A 17,518-nucleotide genomic window follows, 5' to 3' on the forward strand; every position below is an offset into this window, starting at 1 on the left:
AGCTTTTTTGTAGGGAATTATAGCAACTTGAATGATTAAATTCAAGATTTTAGTCTTGTGAAACAAATAATTATTTTCCGACATTCTTAACAATTGAGATTGACTCTTTGTTCCTATTCTATCACAAGAATATCTATTTCAATATTTACATTACTGACTTTTGATATACAACGTAATTTGTTGTTCTATAAGTCATACTTTTAAATTATTTTTTGTCAACGTGATTTTCAAAGTTAATTAATTATTTCAGAGGGAAAAGCGAAGTGAATAAAATGTCTTTTTGCACCATACTCAAATTATTTGTAAGAGGTGAAAAGATTAAAAACCGAGCTATTGGCCTCTCAAGTAGTTTCTTGAGTTCAAAATTTCCTGAGCTATTGAAAAGTTCTTGAGTTCGAAATTTATCCTCTCAAATAGTTTCTTTAGTATAAAATTTCTAAGCAGTTTTTCAAATAGTTAAAAAGCACTTCTAAGTCTCTAAGTTAGCTTCATTTTTCTTGGGTCTCATGAAATGTGATGGTTCCTTTAGAAGTATTTATAAAATAATTGCTAATTTCTGATTTTCCATAAGTGAGAAAGAGAGAAAATTGCTTGTTATAGTCTATATCTTCTGGAGTTCATATTTCTAATTTAAGGAATTCATATTAATGAAGTTGTTGTAGAGAAAATTGCTTGTTACAGTCTATATCTTTTAATTTTTCATAACGGTTTACATTGTTGAGATTAATGGACAATTGGAATTGTGATTAATAGTTACTGTTGTGGAAAGTTGGGGAGGGCTTTGCAGTATTTGCGATTGGATGAAGAGAAAAGCTCTTTCGGACTTGCTATAAGCAAATATTGGATTTTTTTGTTTTAATTTCTTGTCAAGATATTAATGTGGGGTTGGAAAGATTGAATAAGATGAAGTTTGGGCACCATTTTCGTTTTTGTTCATGTCTCTAATTTCTCTCTTTTGTGGAGGATTTCCTTTTGTTAAGATTGTTATATGGTGATTGCTCAAAATCCAGTAGTCTTTAGTTGAGTCTATAATTTCAAGGGAGCATAATTAATTAAGTGAATTTGTTCGAGCGAGAAACCTTTTATGAGAATTTACTGCTTACAATTTCAGTTTAAAAATTAATTGTTGCATGTGTATGAGGGATCGACATTCAATGAAAAAAGAATTTGATTCATTAGAGCAGGATAAGTTAGAGCTAGAGAGCAAGTTGAAGGAAAAAAGTAAAATCATTCCTCAGTTGAATTCGAAGGTAGAGGAATTGAAGAATCAAAAATTGGAAAGCAAGCAAACTGCAGTGAAGTACTAGGAAAGAATCAAGTAATGAATGATGACGACGAGAAGTTGAACTGTAAAAAATTGGAGACTAAAGATGCTTTAGAAGTGTATAAGAACAGGTTTGAAGATCATAATGAAGTGAAGTATGAGGAAAAAATTAAGTCCTTAAGAGGTAGAGAAGTTGAAATGTGAAAAAATGCAGGCTGATACTGTAAAAGTGTATATAAGAAGTGTAGACTTTTACGGTTTGATCAGCTTGTAATTTTTCACATTTCAACTTCTTTTTCTCATCTTTCAAGAACTTAATTTTTTCCTCGTGTTTCACTGCATTAGGATCTTCAAACTTCTTCTTATACACTTCTACAGTGTGCTCGGCCTCCAATTTTTCATAGTTCAATTTTTCGACCTCATCATTCATTGACTCGATTCTTTCCTCGTACTTCACTGCAGTTTGCTCGCTTTCCAATTTTTGATTCTTCAATTCATCTACCTTCGAATTCAACGGAAGAATGATTTTACTCTTTTCCTTCAACTTGCCCTCTAGCTCTAACTTATCCTGCTCCAATGAATCAAATTCTTTTTTTCATTCAATGTCGATCCCTTGTACACATTCAACTATTAATTTTCAAACTGAAATTGTAAGCAGTAAATTCTCATAAAAGGTTTCTCACTCGAACAAATTCAATTCATTAATTATGTTCCCTCGAAATTATAGACTCAACTAAAACTTCTATAATTTGAGCAATTACCATAAAAACAATCTTTACAAAAGAAAATCCCCCACAACAGAGAGGAATTAGAAACATGAGCAAACACGAAAATGGTGCCAAAACTTCATCTTATCCAATTTTCCCAACGCCACATGAATATTTTTGACAAGTAATTAAAGCAGAAAAATCCAATATTTGCTTACAGCAAGTCCGAAATAACTTTTAGTTGTTGGAGCTCAGGATACTGTTCATACCTGTAATGTAATTTACCATGCAGTATAAAAGTTGGATCCTACTGTAAGTTGGAAATAGCTTTTAGTTGTTGCAATTTACTATCTCCATTTTTTTTAATTATTCATTTTTTTTAATTTTTTTTGCAAAATTTGCTGTCAATATAAAATTTTTGCTTCACTTTCTAATTCTTATGATTCCGATTGTTTCTATTTTGTCGTTGTTGTGGGTATATTGAACTTTTTTTGTAGAAGGACTGAGTAAGTGGGTGTTATTGGATTTAGAAGAGGAGTGAAGGAAAAATTGGTACTTTTAAGCACATATTGGGCAATTGGCAAATGATCCAAATGACAAAGGTCAACTTTTTCTTCCTTTTCTTCTCATACTATAGGAGTTGAAATATAAGCATATGTGTTTATTCAAATTATTCCACTTCATCACTGCACCAACACATTTGTTCTATGTATTCATTCGGCAATCACTACACTTATACTTTACGTTCACCCCCAACTAAACCATCTAACGTGCGCCCAACTAAACCAACTAACGTGCAATGCATGTTGGCACACTAGTAATAATAAAAGAGAAATTACAAACAAAAGAGGGGGACAAAGTCGAGAACTCTCGAAAGGAAATGCAACTGCTGATACTCTTAACTAAATCCAATAAATATTTCATTGACCAGATTGACATCAATAAAATGTAGACTCGACAAACAACAAAAATGTTTAAAGCCTCTAAGTAGATAGAAACTTGAAACTTATTATTAACACCCTCTATATCTACTTCTCATTATCATTGGAGGTTTCATATTTGTACTTTTTTCGGTAATGAGTTTGAAGTCACTATCCTTTTCGATTTGAAGTGTGTTAGGGTCCTCCACAAAATCATCTCCCAAGGAGCGGCGTCGAGGATTGTTGCAAGGGTTATATATTAGTTCTTGGTCCTCGGGAAATTCATTTTCACATCCAAGGAAATTAACCTCTTCTTCAAAGGAGGAACTACCCAGATAGTGCCTCACAAATCCATCAAAGCCACCCATAAAGCAAATATCTAGCTCAACAATGTTCCTTTCTTCGTCATTAGGGAGTTCCCAATTTTCAATGAAGGGGGAGGGATGAGCTTAGATACTTGAGCTCATATGAGTCCACATAAGGTGATGGAATATCAGGTACGAAAGGTCAGGTCGCCACATTAGGTTGGGGTTTAACAAAGGAGGTGTTCTTGACTGCTAAAATTTTGTGAAAGAAGAACTAGGATATATGACTTTCATTATGATCATCCTCTCTCCCCTCAGAAATGCAATGCAAGAGAGTGTCAGAAGAATTAACTGCTACAAAAGCTTTACATTAGGACGACCCATTCATCTTCTATCACCTATATCTCATCCATCAGGAGACAATTGCTCTGAACTTAAATCCAAGAGGAGTTTGATCGATTGCCTACACTTTTCCCCTTCTTTTTGCCATCCCATCTGATGAGTCTGAAGATCCAGGGGCTGCTGCGTGACTTTCTTGAGGTACTGACTTCTTAGCACTGCTTTAAGCATGTTCCCGAATGATATCTTCATGACATCAAGACCAGGGTCGAGTCATTCTTCAGTGCAGTATACCTAAATAACCAAACAAGAAACAAGAATTTGGGTTCTAGAATTGGATGCTATCGAACTAAGATAACCCTACAATTATCTCTTGCATTATGCAAAAAATTGCAGTGGGAACTATGCTGAATTGAGAAATAACCAAACTTGTTTTCATTTAGCATTCAATATCAACACACTCACAAAAACTTGTGCAATATTCAATGATCAAAAATATTTTTCCCATTCAAAAGCAATCCCAGAAATGGTAATCCATTTATTTACATTAACAAAATAATAGTTAAAAACTCAGAGAAACAGAACAAACATAGAATGCAGAAATTCACAAACAGTTCATTCTGCTCTGCTAGCAGCAAGCTGCTGCTTCTTCTTCTTCTTCTTCTTCTTCTTCTTCTTCTTCTTCTTCTTCTTCTTCTTCTTCTTCTTCTTCTTCTTCTTCTTCTTCTTCTTCTTCTTCTTCTTCTTCTTCTTCTTCTTCTTCTTCTTCTTCTTCTTCTTCTTCTTCTTCTTCTTCTTCTTCTTCTTCTTCTTCTTCTTCTTCTTCTTCTTCTTCTTCTTCTTCTTCTTCTTCTTCTTCTTCTTCTTCTTCTTCTTCTTCATCCTGCTGAGCCTATAACATGTGAATGCCTTCTCCAGCTGCCCCAACTGGTGCGTTAAATCGCTCAGCATTGAAGTCTGCATCTCGTTCCTCTCAAACAACTGTGTCATCAACCTCATCATTTTCTTATTGTCTTCCATCATACGCTCCAACAACTCGCAATTTCTCTTATTGTCATACCTTGTTCCAATCCTTGATCCCACTTTCTCTTTCCCTGGGCATTCCGCTTCTATCCAATTATCATTCTTCTCAATCAAACTCTCTTCAACTGAACAATTTCTAAATTCTGCAGAGTCCTCCAATTTTAATGTATCTTCAAATTTAACCGAATTATTTTCCACTAAATCCATCATTACATCTGAGCTATTGTCTTCCGGGGAGTTCATAATTTCTAGGTTTTGATCCACAGGCTCCTTGAACGCTTTATCCACATCAGTATTCTCACCATTGCTTACCAAATTAACCGAAGCAATAGTATCAATCCTTTCCTGCAAAGCTATAGCCCTTCGAATCACAGCCTTCCTGCAATCCCTAACCCTCGAATCAACACCAGGAACCGAATCCAACTTAAGAAGCAGAGCCATCAAACCTTCATTCATCCTCATCCTCTCCCTTTCATCCTTTCTGATCAACTCCACAACTTCACTCTTCAATAAAATTCCCTCAATTTCATCCACTTGGATTTTGATAGCTTTAATCCTCTTGACGCTCTTCCTCACCAAAAATCCCCTGAATGTCTTCTGAATCTTCAAAGCAGACCAGGGTTTGGACTCCGATCCAACGGATTGGACTGGACTCTGAGCAACTTGGCGTCGAATCTTTTGGTCAGACGATAATTTAGACTGGAATCGGCGGCTTCCGAAAAAAGGGCTATCCATTGAGGATACGATTTCCAATATTTTTCCGATTTCTGTTCAATTTGAAGCGATTATGGAAAAAGGAGGGAGGGAGAAAGATTTGAAAATTCCGGAAGTTTTAGGGATTTAAAGATTCTGGAAAGTCGTGAAGGCTTCCATGAATTGAAAACGTAGAATTGGAGATTGGTAGAATTCAATTGCAATTCGACACATAAATGCTACAGCACTCGCTAACTGTCTACCGTTTGTGTTACACTAGGATATTAAGAGGAGAATGAGCTTCTGAAGCAAAGAGTGGATATATCTATAATTTGCTTATAGTTAGGTTTAAAAGAAGAATTAAAAAAAAATAATCGATAATTTACATTTTTATCTAACTTTTATAAAAACAACGGTTTAGTTTAACATTATTGGTGAAAATAATGTCCTTAACGTTAGCTCTTATTTGTTCAGATTTTCCATCAAGTCAGTTCATTCATTCGAGATAAATTATTTTACATTTTGAAATCTCTTCGCATAAGCAAATTTTACAAACTGTGTTTTTGAGATTGGCATATTTTTGCAAGAAATACAAGATGTATTACACACATACAATGCGCTACAGCTTTGATTACACAATATTAATTCTGCTCGGAATCTGGATGCCTGCCTTGTTCAGAAGATGAGTTGAAGCATGCTTAGCCATTGATATAACTTCTTTCTGTCAACAGTAGTTCACACCTATGTTAGACAAGATTCAATGGGTGATTTAAAATGACGATCCAAAAGCAAGTGTGAAACCATACAACATACCTCATCCACGCTCAAGATTCGCTTCTCTCTCATAATCCAACGACCATTGCACATAACCGATGTTATATTTTCAGTTCGCATGGAATAAACGAGGCTAGAAATGCTGCAAAATAATCTATTGTTATTTTGTTACAATTATTTTGACAATAAATATATCAAAATGACTTATATTAAACAATAAGTATAATACTATCTAGAACCAGTGGCGTTAAACACCAGTCTAGGTGTAAGCATTTTATATATCCTATTAAATGGGTCATAATTTTTTGTATTTAATTGAACCTATAATTTCATGTCGTAAGTGCTGCCATCAAAACTGGTGTTAAACACTAAATAACATTAATCAAACCCAAACGTCAACACCCAGAAGAACCATAAAAAAATGGACCCAAAGACAACTGGAATTAATGAGTTGTTATATCAAGCGAGAACAGGTTCATCCTGATTGAACCTTACAACATCAAAAGCTATAAGCATGGTGATTTGTAACAAAAATAAATCGGCAACAGGGTAACTTGAAATAAGCGTCAATGTTTCAGTGAATGAAGAGCAGCTATACACTAACATATTCATTGTACTTCAACAGTCAGTATGTACCCAGGGGTGGTATCAGGACGAATGGTAAGAGAAAAACAAAGGTGTGACACTGTGAATAGTGAACTGATGTCTGAGAAGTGAGAACGAAGAGTGGGAATGTATTTGGGCAGGGTTATTTGTGAGGAGATTGAGATTGGTTTGAGCTGGGCAAGGAAGGGAAGGGAGGGGGTGAGACTCATAAGGATTTGGGTTTTTCATTTCTGAGCCAAAAAAGTTTTTTATCCTCATCTTTTTTGGAGGTGGAATCAACACTGTATGCTTTATGTACCCAATAAGCCAATGTTATCAATATAAAAGCAGTATCCGATATTCTTGAATTACAAGACATGGGGTGTATATATTTTATCTCAAATAATCCCTATATTATGTCATCCTACTGGATTTTGGATATAAACACTCGGGCTTTTTACTGACTGAAATATTTTAGAATTAACTGCCCAACCAGCATAGTCCCAGCCAAACCCCATTCAATACAATTAAAGTCAAAGAAGGTGAAACAGCTGCAAAAATAAGTGTCCATAAGAGTCATTTTCAACAAGATATAGTCACATGCTATCTGAAATTGGCCACCTTATTCTTGGGATTCGGATACAATGTAATAGACAATGTAACCATGGTATTTGAATTTCAGAGCATGTCTATATAGCGAGGATGAAGGGGGGAAATTTTACTTTTTCTAACAGAAAGAACTAAATTAACAGTGTAAACAACAATCTGATTTTGGAAGCGTTTGATAATGCCTTTTCAAAAGTGGAATCATACCAGTCATGAACAGGCATCATCGACCAGGAGGATGGATTGACCACAATAATATCAGCCTGCGGGACGTATACCAAAATGTGTCAATCAAAATATAGCCAAATGCCGACCAATTGGGTGGAGAATTTGATAAAAGTAGGTCTACCTTGCCACATTCAAGAATGAGTAACACCTAAAGCACAGAAAATATCTATTTGTCTAGATAGTAGATGTGGAAAAAAGGACTCACCTTTTTTCCAACCTCAAGTGACCCTATTTCTTTATCCCAAAGAATAGACTTTGCACCATTTATAGTCACCATTTTAAGAATAGTTTCAGCTCGAAGAGCAGTAGGGTCTGTGGTTCCTTTGGTGAAAACTTCTTGCCCTTTGTTGATAAGAGAAGCAAGGTACATTTCATCCACTGCAAAGTAGTACATAAAATACTCAGTTATGGATGAGCTATCGAGGATATGACATGACCCAATTTAGGAACTAACAAAATATTATCCATTGCCTCTGGCAAGTAATTATAATTCCTGGAGAAGTCATCAGCAATAATTACTTATCAAGATGTGGACAGTTCTTGAGAAATTCAGAATATTATATTAGTATATAAAAGGTGTAGTTTGCCAGACAATACACCTAAAAACTGATAGATGGAACTTGCAAATTGTCAATATTTCTTGTGCAGTGGTTCAAGTCTTAGGTGCATAGTTGCTAACTTTCTGAAATGTCCCCCAATTACAAGCTAATACAATGCTTAAGTTACTAGAAGGAAGAAAATTGTTTAAAGAAGCAGATACATGATTCAGCGGATGGACAGAAATAAGGGCACAAGAGGATTGAGGAATCTGAGTACCAATGCTCATCCTATTATTCGATGGTGCACCATCCGTTCCCAAGGAGACACAGACACCGGCATCAAGCATTTTTTTAACCGGTGCAAATCCGAACATACGCATTGCAGCAGCAGGACAATGAGATACTTTAACCCCAGCTTTTGCAAGTATACTGACCTGAAAATGGCTATGTAAATAGAATTAATATCACTATTACAATGCATATCACTGCTGGTTGAAGATGAAGCCTACTGGCAGAACTTGAAAGAGTAAAAATTATCTAACCAAACGTTCTTCCTCAGATATATTTATGGTCCATTTTGACACACTGTTGTGCGTAGAGCTTTAGCAGTAGAGCTTTTATTAATAAGCTGTTAACTAATTGGTTGTGAATCCAAAAAGTGCTGTGAAATTGACTATTTGATAGCATAACTATGAAAGTGCTTTTGCATAAACATTATATTTATTTGACTAAACCATAATTAATTACTATGTATCTCATAATTGTCTTCTATAATATCTATTTCATATCCTGTAGAATTTAAATTAATATTTTAATTAAATTTAATAACACAATTATTATAGTATATATCATATTACATAAAATTTATTAATTTAATTCACACATATTATGTGTAATTTTAACTATAACACACAAGCACGTATTTGTCACTATATAAATGTGGCTTAGAAGTTAGAAAGTTTTTTATAAATATGCTAATGTGTATTTTGTTATTTTTAAAGTTTCATTAAATATAAATTACAGTTTCCTGTAAAAACTCAATTAGAGCATTTTTAGAACAACTCAAAATTCGAGCTTATCTAAAACAGCTCTTTTAAGCTGTTTTTTGGGTCAAAATGTACTTTTTGACTTTAGTCAAACAAACAATATTTTAAACAGGAGAGCTTTTAACCTCCACAATTGGATAGGCCCTTCCACACATTCTTATTGAACTATTGAAGATTTCAGGTTATTCACAAATAAATAATATTAGTGACTACACAAGCGATGCTGAATGGTCAAACTAATGAAAGCAACAGCATGCAAACAGGTTGAGAGAAAGGAATGAGAACTTGCTTGTCAATGTAGTTAATCTTTTTTACTCTTTTTCTCTTCCTGCATTATTTTGGTTTCTGTCAGTGAATTGTGAATTGAAGCTTTACAAATTCCAACTGCATAAATATTACCTGCTTGAAGGAAATCGACATATTGGGAAAGTAGATTGCACTTCCCAAATTTTACCTTGTAAAATACCCTCAGCTACCCGGGACTTGATGACGGACTCATTTGAAATTTTTACACACACCTCGACAGAAAGGAAAATTCAGAAGAAACGTAGAGGAATAAAAGAGAATATTTTCTTCTTGTACCACGTGTCAATGACTCAATACAGAAGGGTAAACAAATGAGCTGACCAGGTTTGGCAGAGTGCACATGAAAATGGACAAAAAGAATACCTCCTCATCATTGACCCAGACGGTATGAGCTGCCAGGAAATTGCTCTGTAGTAGCTTGACTTTCTCGAGATATGTAACAGTCCCTTGAACTCCTCGTCTCTCCATCACATGTTGGTTCTCATAAGGTATTTCAGCAACATGCTAGAAGCCAAAACATTTATTAAACATGGACATGTAACTCTAATCAAAAGTCAGGTGCAAAGAATAAAAATGGTGCAACCGTGCAAGTTATTATAATTTACACCCAGTATCAATGATTCAATAACATATAAAATCCAAAACTAACTTACCAGATACATATATAAGAATTTCACAAGCTTGAAACAAGAAAAAGAATATGATCTGCATGCGAATTTAAAAAAATAAAAAAAAATAAAAATAAAGGCCCTTCTCTAACAAGTCATGGGATGATATAAGAGCTATTAATTTCAATTTCACTGATAGTTTGGAATCTTTCAACAAGCCTAAAAAATTCAGCATCGGTTTGAGTTCATATATGCTGCAAAAGTAGGACCAAAAAACCATATCTAACATAGATATGTAACAAAAAGTTTTCTGCTACTCAATAGGGCTTCATATAATATTTTTTTTCCTCTTCAATACATACACACTAACATAAATATCTTACCATATGGATTCCAGTTTTGAGTTCTTCTGCAGCATCTCTTGTTCCATTAAGTAGATCATCAGTTGAATTCATAATTTGCCTTATTCCAAACCATACTCTGATCCGTCCATCAGCAGTGTTATGGTGCTTCTTGTACAGTTCCTTCTGGGACTGTCCTTGAGAGGAGAACCAAGTAAATGTGCTATGCTTAAAACAAAACAAAGCAGGTACTCAAAAATGTTTGACAGATGTGACATTTAGCTCGTCTTTTGCACGATCCATTTGTTTGACTGAAACTGAGGAAGAAATGGATAAAAAATTTACGATTACTAAGATTTAAAGACAGAAGCATTGAATATTTTTCAGTTCACAGATCTTTTTAACTGATGTATTGGAAGAAATTAGAGATTGATTGATGAACTGTGGTTATCTACGAAAATGTATTTTGAACTTCAATATAATGAGTTAAAAAGGCACCTAAATTGATATTCTTAGATGTCAAAAACCCACTCTCCCCTTCCCCATCCCTGAGAAAAAAAGGGAAAAAAAGAAAGAAGCAAAAGAAAAGAAAGAAAAGTTCAATTCCAGAGAATATTGTGAATTCAAGTACGTCGTATGTAATTCATGAAACCAGTGAAGATGAACATTGGGACTTGCCTTAGCATTCTCTACACATGAAAAGTGTAAAGCTGCAAACATAAATCCAATAATCTCAATCACTAGGAAACGCATATCCAATTGAAACATCCATTTGTATACATGCTTTTTTGCTAACCTCAGGTGCATAACATACTAGGTACAAATATAATTATTCATCAATTATGTCACACCAAATCTGTAGCATAATAAACTTTATACTGTTCAACTTGAAGCAAGTCCCAAGAGTGTTGCACAAAGTCTACAAAGAAAGAAAATCCATCGTTGCTTCAAAATTGCACAAAACATGCATTGTCATCATTCTGACACTGCAGTACATATGAATAGTACACTCAACCTGAATACACTCCTCGGAAGTCCGCTTGGTCCACGATCCAGGCAGTCCTTCACCGGCATCCATTATTGATTCCACCAAACATGCACGCAACCCCAGCAACTGGACAGCCCTTGCCATTCCAGTCACATGCTGCCCCCCAGCTTCCGCAAAGCAAGTAACCTATTGCATTAATTTGCTTCATCACTTAACTAGTGAACACTAAGAAATCCATCCTGCCAGAGCACGGCACAACTACTGAAGCATAAGATACTAAAAAGCACTTACACCGGAGTGAATTAGTTCAATTCCACAGAGTAAAGTCGAAATATAAGAGTCCTCCTCAGTCATGTTAGATTCATACGGCCATATGCGATTGTGTAGCCAAGTCAGCAAGTCGACGTCATCGGCTATCCCTCTAGCCAGCTGCTGTGACGAGTGAACGTGCGTGTTTATGAAACCTGTTAAGATAGTAACAAAAATCAAATCAAGCACCATTAGAGCAAGTGTGGTGCACTGTGTTACACTGGTTCATCTCAGGTGCTTGGTGCAAATAACAAGAGGTTAAAAATAATTGAGAGATAAGATCCTCCTTTAGTCAACACTATTAAAATAATAGACCGCTCATAATTCGATGAACAATAGGGGAAAAGTTGATTGAATTAAGGTATAAGTAAATTAATTAAACAAGTAACTTATTTTGAATAAGTTTTTTGAAAAAAATAACTATGTTTATTAATTAAAGTTAAAAATAAGTTCCTCATCTAGATAGTAACTAACATTTCTATTACTTTTAAGTAATAATTACTCTTTTAATTCCTATGTTTATGTCATAATAAGTAATTTACTTATTTTTAAGTTTGATTAACAAAAAAGTATATATCTTAATATTAACTCCCACTTTATGAAAAGAAAATTTTACCCATTCACCAAGAAGTAAACTACCATTTAGCATCAAATAACTAATATTTAACACTAACTAATAAAAAATAATTTATTTACTTACAATTAAATTTATGTATTCAATTAAACTAACTTTTTTTTCCTGCTATTCATCCCATAGTGAATCCATAATTCCGTCTAAATCCATCTCAGAGCATCTCATTGAAACGGTTGAATAACTATTGTTCGCACCAAACACCGGATATGATTAAATCAATCCTATACGATCTAATACAGGTACAACACACCAAACATGTCGTTAAAGCTTTATTTATCCCTATATGCTAAAATTTACGAATTGCAATATGTATAAATGCAAGAGGAGTACCTGGGAGGATGAAATGTCCTTCAAAATCGATGAGTTGAGGGGAAAAAGAAGAGAACTGCGAGATGATACCCGTGGACTGTCCGATGGCTTTGATGGTGTCGTCTTCAATAACAATTGCGCCACTTTGGAACACGCGATTCTCGGTATCCATGGTAACGATCAGAGCATTGTGGAGTATAAGTAGAGAGCTGTTTTTGTTGCTTCCCGATTCCATTTTCAACGCCGTATCTTTCGTCGGTAATTGTATTCTTTTCAAGGATTGGGGTTCCACCGGAAACTAGGAACTGTAAAGCAACTGTACGTCGTCCTCTTTTGGCGAAGCTATAACAGTAATTTGTATCAATCAATTTTAAGATTTATATTATTGAATATTCTATCTAGCAATATCAGTACATCAACATCCATCAAAATAGCAATTCGTGAGGGACATAGGAGTTAATTGTTCCATTGGTTATTGAACTTAATTTCATATTTTTAATTGATCACTTAATTTTAAAATGTCGAGTTTTGATCATTGAAGGTCACTAAATTTAGGTCCATATCTTTGATTGATCACTGAAGTTTAAAAGGTCGAGTTTTGATCACTAAATTTTGAAAAATGTCGAGTTTTGATCACGGAACTTAGATTTTCGATTGTTTACTGAAATTTAAAATGTTGAGTTTTGACCGTTGAATTTTGAAAAATGTTGTACATTACTCACTATAAACTCGATATATTTCAAAATTCAACAGTTATGCTAATAAATAACATATGACATATTCCAAAGTTCAGTGGCCAAAACTCGACATTTTAAACTCAGTGAGCAATCTAAGACATGGACCTAAATTTAGTACCAAAACTCAACATTTTCCAAAATTTAGTGGTCAATCAAAGATATGGACCTAAGTCAGTGACCATTGGAACAATTAACTCGGAACATAGCCCTTGTTTGAGCAACGGTATTTTCATGAAAATGCATTTTTGAATAGTATAGTGATAGAAAATTTATGGTAAAAAAATAAGGAAAAATTTTAAATTTGCGTGTAATATTATTTTATTGAAAAATGTGTAATTGAAATAATATCAAATCGCTGTTTAATAAAATATTTTTTTGAAAAAATGTAGGCCAAATGAGACATTAAAATTAAAGTCAAAATGATGTGACACATTTAGTATTATTACATAGAAAAATAAGTTGTTCATAATAGTATACATCTAGCTTTACACTCTATCATGCGACAATGCACATTTAGAGAATTAAAAAAAATAACACTATGTGTACACCTTGAAATGTACACACGGCATTACACCCTCTTATATGGAGGGAATCCACACATATTTTATTGTGTGTAGACCTCCTCCATGTGGAGGGAGTGTAAGGCAAACATTAATGAAACATTGATAGGTTCAAATGAATTTAGACCGACAGTTTCAAATCCACAATTTGATTGAGTTTTGCAATTTGACGGTTTATTTTTTCCTAGTCCTAATATATAGCATGGGGTTCAGAAAAAGTTCGTGTGTCTATTAATAAACTTTTAACTTTTTTAGTGACTTAAGTGAAAAAATAACAAATTTAACTATTAATAGAGTGCAAATAATAATTCTATAAAAACACAATTATTTGCAAAAAGTCAACTTCGGAAAATTAGTTATTTCTAGGAAGTTAAGAGACTGAATTAAAATAATGAAAGAAATATTCTTAGAAGATAGCATGACGAAGTAAGGTTATTTGATTACAATGATCATTTTATGGTTCAAATTGAGACTCCTTTTAATAACTTTGAGATGTTAATTTAAAAGGAAAATAATAGAAATAGAACAACGGTCTTCTTTTCCAATTTGTTTAGGTTTAGCTAATAGAATAACGGTATTTTTTATTAGTGGATATTCATCACTGATTAGATGACAATACATTCTTGATTCATCGTATGTAGTTTTGATGTACTGTAATGCTTTAGACAATGAAGCGGATGATCGATTATCTCCTAGCATGTGATGTCTCTCTCCTAATTATAGATAACATTACTCTAAATAATATGTGCTTGCTTTGTAACATTTTTGAGTGGACAAGCCAAATGGAAAATGGCCATGTCACCATAAAGCCCTTGCCTAATGGGGCCATCTTGCCATGTGGATGATTGTCATAGTATTAGGGACAAAACGATTTGTAGATAGTACTTCTCATGAATTAAAATATATCCCAAATTTATCGGAGAATTTAATAGTCGTCATACTTTTATATGCACTATTTATGGGAAAAGCATTGCTTACAAATAGCATTACTCTAACATTAGTCGATCAAGATGTGGCGAGTTTGACTTTGATTTCGAGATTTTGCCACGTGGTAGACAATTGGAATGTAAGCATAACGATAACCTAATAAATTGGTGGTTAAAAAGTGATTATACACGTAATTAAATATAGTCTTGATTATTTGTTTTGAAAGAAAAAAAATACTTGCATTTACATGCATGATGGAGATTTGCAAGTAAAAATCTCACATTGCCTAGATACGAGTACGACGTTAGATTATTTAAAAGATTAGGCAACTTCGCTTAGTAAGTAACATTTTGGGGGCGATATTCGAAATCTTAACAAATGGTATAAGATGGACCATACAATTATCAATTTAGGAGAGCCCTGGTAATCATGTGTGGGCAGTGTTAATGTGATACTTCATTTGAGAATATATTGTTGGATGTACGCAAATAAAAGTCAAGAAATCACGAGGGTGTTAACTATTACTTCCTTCGTTTCAATTATATAGACTTGTTTCATTTTTCACACGGATAAGAATTCTTCTTTAATGTCATTGGAAAATTAATTTTGCCAAGATCTTTCCTAATATACCCCTATTTAATTTTTAATATGTAGTAGTATATTCTTGTTGGAATTAGTAAAGAATTTGAATGATTTAATTAGAAAAAGAAGAAATGCGAGTTGTTCCATGTTTCCAAGAAGTGGAAATGTGTATATTTGGATAATTTCAAGAAGTTGGCATATTAAGTGGGAAAAATTAAATAATGGTATATTGGTAAAGGAACAAAACAAAATATTATAAATTAGGAAACAGACCTATATATTTGGGACAGGAGAAAAAGGAAACCCGTAATTGGGATGGAGGGAGTATAAGTTTATAAAAGATTTGACTTATCTAATTTAAGAAGTTAACCGAAATCTTAATTCCCAACATTATAAGCCATGCCTGCATATGACATCCCATACATTAATGTTGATAATTAATTGTTGTACCCAATTTTAATTTGAATTCTTTTGAAATTACTTACGTACGAATTTAAATTACTAATATGGATAGCTCATAGCCTTTGCATTTATGCCGTTTTCCATTATATGATGAACTTATTGTCATCGAACCAGCAATTATTGTTGTTTTCCTTTTGTCTCGGTTATGGCCATTATTATATATATCATTTGCATAAAGCTATGTCCCTATATATAATAAATGAATGTCCTTGTAAACTTGCCACAATAAATCAAGTGTCCCTTATCTCCATGGTACGCTTACACATCAAGTAATTAAAGTCCGTCTCACATGAATCATGCTACAATGACAAACTCAATAACAGATTCAAAATTAAGGAAAACACATGTCGAAGTATGTTTTGACAATTTGAAAAAATACCGAGGCATGTGCTGCCACCCAGTCCCTATCGAAAGCCCCTGTTCGAGGAGCAGTATTCCGTCTCACATTGCTGCCTTAGCATACTAATGTTAAGTGTCGTGGTTTGATTCACATTGCTAACTTTGTGCGCTAATATGATTATGAACCTGTTTGATAAATTTTATGCTTTTGCTTCTACTTTTTGTAGAAGTGTTTTCTGTTCTTTTTGAAAAATATCCAAAACAGGTTAGAGGAACTTTCGATTTTTCAAAATCTTGTCAAACTGGTCCATGTACTCACAATATTATTCATAAAGAAACAAAAACCGGCAATAAAGATTATGGAGTACTAAACATAAGTAAGAATAGAACCTCTACAAATCCAACAAAGAGTCTAAGAAAACCGCGAAAGCATCAGCCAACTTCTTCAAAAATACCTTTTGAAGAATACGAGAGTTCATTCTTTTTCCATAAAATTGACGATTTTGTACTGAGTATCAAACAAGCATTGTCCCATTGGTACCAAAATTGATCAAAGCCAGAGAGCTCCAGCTTCCTTGAGAAGTGGGACTAATGTGCCATTAATATGTGAAGCCATAACTCTGTCCATATTACCGACAAGTTTGCCGCCGATGAACACCACCGGCATGGCCGAGGAGCTTCCGAGAAGCGTCATAAGTGCCTTCTCAATTTCTTTACGGCGGGGATCTTGGTCTACCTCGTGAACACTTGGGTTCACTCCCATGCCACAGAAGAGCCTCTTCACTGCGTGGCACATACAACACGTACTCACACTGAATATCACCACCGCGCTACCCGTGGCCAGCCGCATCACCGTCTCTAGCGAGTTCGACGCCTCGCTTTGCCTCGTTGAACTATACATCTTAGTATTTTTTTACCTGTTCGAGGGATCGAAATTTGGATGATGTGTGAAATAATGAAAAGGATTGGGGATATATATAGAGTGGGGTGCTTGTCCGGTTACTGTCTACGGTGGGAGACGGCTATCTTTAATTTTATTAGATGAGTGAATATTTAATTTTTGGGCACGTAGGCATAGTCTGTAATATTGTACTGGTGTACATTATTAGATGTAGTGTAAATACATTTTGTAGTAAGTACGTATGTAGAAATGGCAAGGACAACGTGTTGTTGTTGCTCTAATTAATGAGATTTTTACGTGACTTTTTTATATGCAAGTTGCATTCTCTTTAATTGATTCTGAATCATTGAAGGTACACAAGAACTGTTACTTAATGCTGACTGCCAACTTGCTTTTATTATGCGCCTGCTAGCAATTAGCAATAAGTTGTTCTCAGACGTGATATCATTTTAAATAAATGGCATCTTATTATTTGTTAATAAGAGT

General features: G+C 34.2%; 3 protein-coding genes across 4 annotated transcripts; all 3 read right to left on the bottom strand.

Annotated features, from left to right (window-relative positions):
- Nucleotides 1-2,864: 2,864 nt before the first annotated feature.
- LOC111403406 lies at nucleotides 2,865-5,562 on the bottom strand. 2 transcript variants are annotated; one of them, XM_023031907.1, is made up of 3 exons: nucleotides 4,399-5,562; nucleotides 4,148-4,176; nucleotides 2,865-3,829 (listed from the first exon to the last, which is right to left on the bottom strand). In XM_023031907.1, the coding sequence occupies exons 1-2, from the start codon at nucleotides 5,291-5,293 to the stop codon at nucleotides 4,151-4,153; spliced, it is 921 nt and encodes a 306-aa protein (XP_022887675.1). In that variant the 5' UTR covers nucleotides 5,294-5,562; the 3' UTR covers nucleotides 2,865-3,829; nucleotides 4,148-4,150. The 2 variants fall into 2 exon arrangements, with proteins under 2 accessions (XP_022887675.1, XP_022887674.1); XM_023031906.1 differs by lacking the exon at nucleotides 2,865-3,829 and having other exon boundaries at nucleotides 3,948-4,176.
- A 133-nt stretch (nucleotides 5,563-5,695) lies between these two features.
- LOC111403407 (5-methylthioadenosine/S-adenosylhomocysteine deaminase-like) lies at nucleotides 5,696-12,911 on the bottom strand. The gene is made up of 10 exons (XM_023031908.1): nucleotides 12,546-12,911; nucleotides 11,564-11,736; nucleotides 11,300-11,458; nucleotides 10,327-10,476; nucleotides 9,699-9,839; nucleotides 8,261-8,417; nucleotides 7,650-7,822; nucleotides 7,424-7,479; nucleotides 6,065-6,167; nucleotides 5,696-5,972 (listed from the first exon to the last, which is right to left on the bottom strand). Exons 1-10 carry the CDS (start codon nucleotides 12,757-12,759, stop codon nucleotides 5,883-5,885), a joined length of 1,416 nt encoding a protein of 471 aa, XP_022887676.1. The 5' UTR covers nucleotides 12,760-12,911; the 3' UTR covers nucleotides 5,696-5,882.
- A 3,514-nt stretch (nucleotides 12,912-16,425) lies between these two features.
- LOC111404895 (glutaredoxin-C5-like) lies at nucleotides 16,426-17,087 on the bottom strand. The gene has a single exon (XM_023033625.1). The coding sequence runs from the start codon at nucleotides 17,030-17,032 to the stop codon at nucleotides 16,682-16,684; it is 351 nt and encodes a 116-aa protein (XP_022889393.1). The 5' UTR covers nucleotides 17,033-17,087; the 3' UTR covers nucleotides 16,426-16,681.
- Nucleotides 17,088-17,518: the final 431 nt, after the last annotated feature.

The sequence above is a fragment of the Olea europaea genome, chromosome 11, assembly GCF_002742605.1.
Source record: "Olea europaea var. sylvestris chromosome 11, O_europaea_v1, whole genome shotgun sequence".
Lineage (NCBI taxonomy): Eukaryota > Viridiplantae > Streptophyta > Magnoliopsida > Lamiales > Oleaceae > Olea > Olea europaea.

Excerpts from the sequence above, each read along its gene's own strand:
- LOC111403406 (XM_023031907.1), bottom strand. The coding sequence starts at position 5,293 with ATGGATAGCCCTTTTTTCGGAAGCCGCCGATTCCAGTCTAAATTATCG. Across the intron at positions 4,177-4,398 it reads GATGAAGAAGAAGAAGAAGA|AGCTTGCTGCTAGCAGAGCA; the intron begins AGAAGAAGAAGA and ends AGAAGAAGCAGC.
- LOC111403407 (XM_023031908.1), bottom strand. The coding sequence starts at position 12,759 with ATGGAATCGGGAAGCAACAAAAACAGCTCTCTACTTATACTCCACAAT. Across the intron at positions 7,823-8,260 it reads GAATAATAGGATGAGCATTG|TGGATGAAATGTACCTTGCT; the intron begins GTACTCAGATTC and ends ACTACTTTGCAG. Across the intron at positions 7,480-7,649 it reads CACTTGAGGTTGGAAAAAAG|GCTGATATTATTGTGGTCAA; the intron begins GTGAGTCCTTTT and ends TACGTCCCGCAG.
- LOC111404895 (XM_023033625.1), bottom strand. The coding sequence starts at position 17,032 with ATGTATAGTTCAACGAGGCAAAGCGAGGCGTCGAACTCGCTAGAGACG.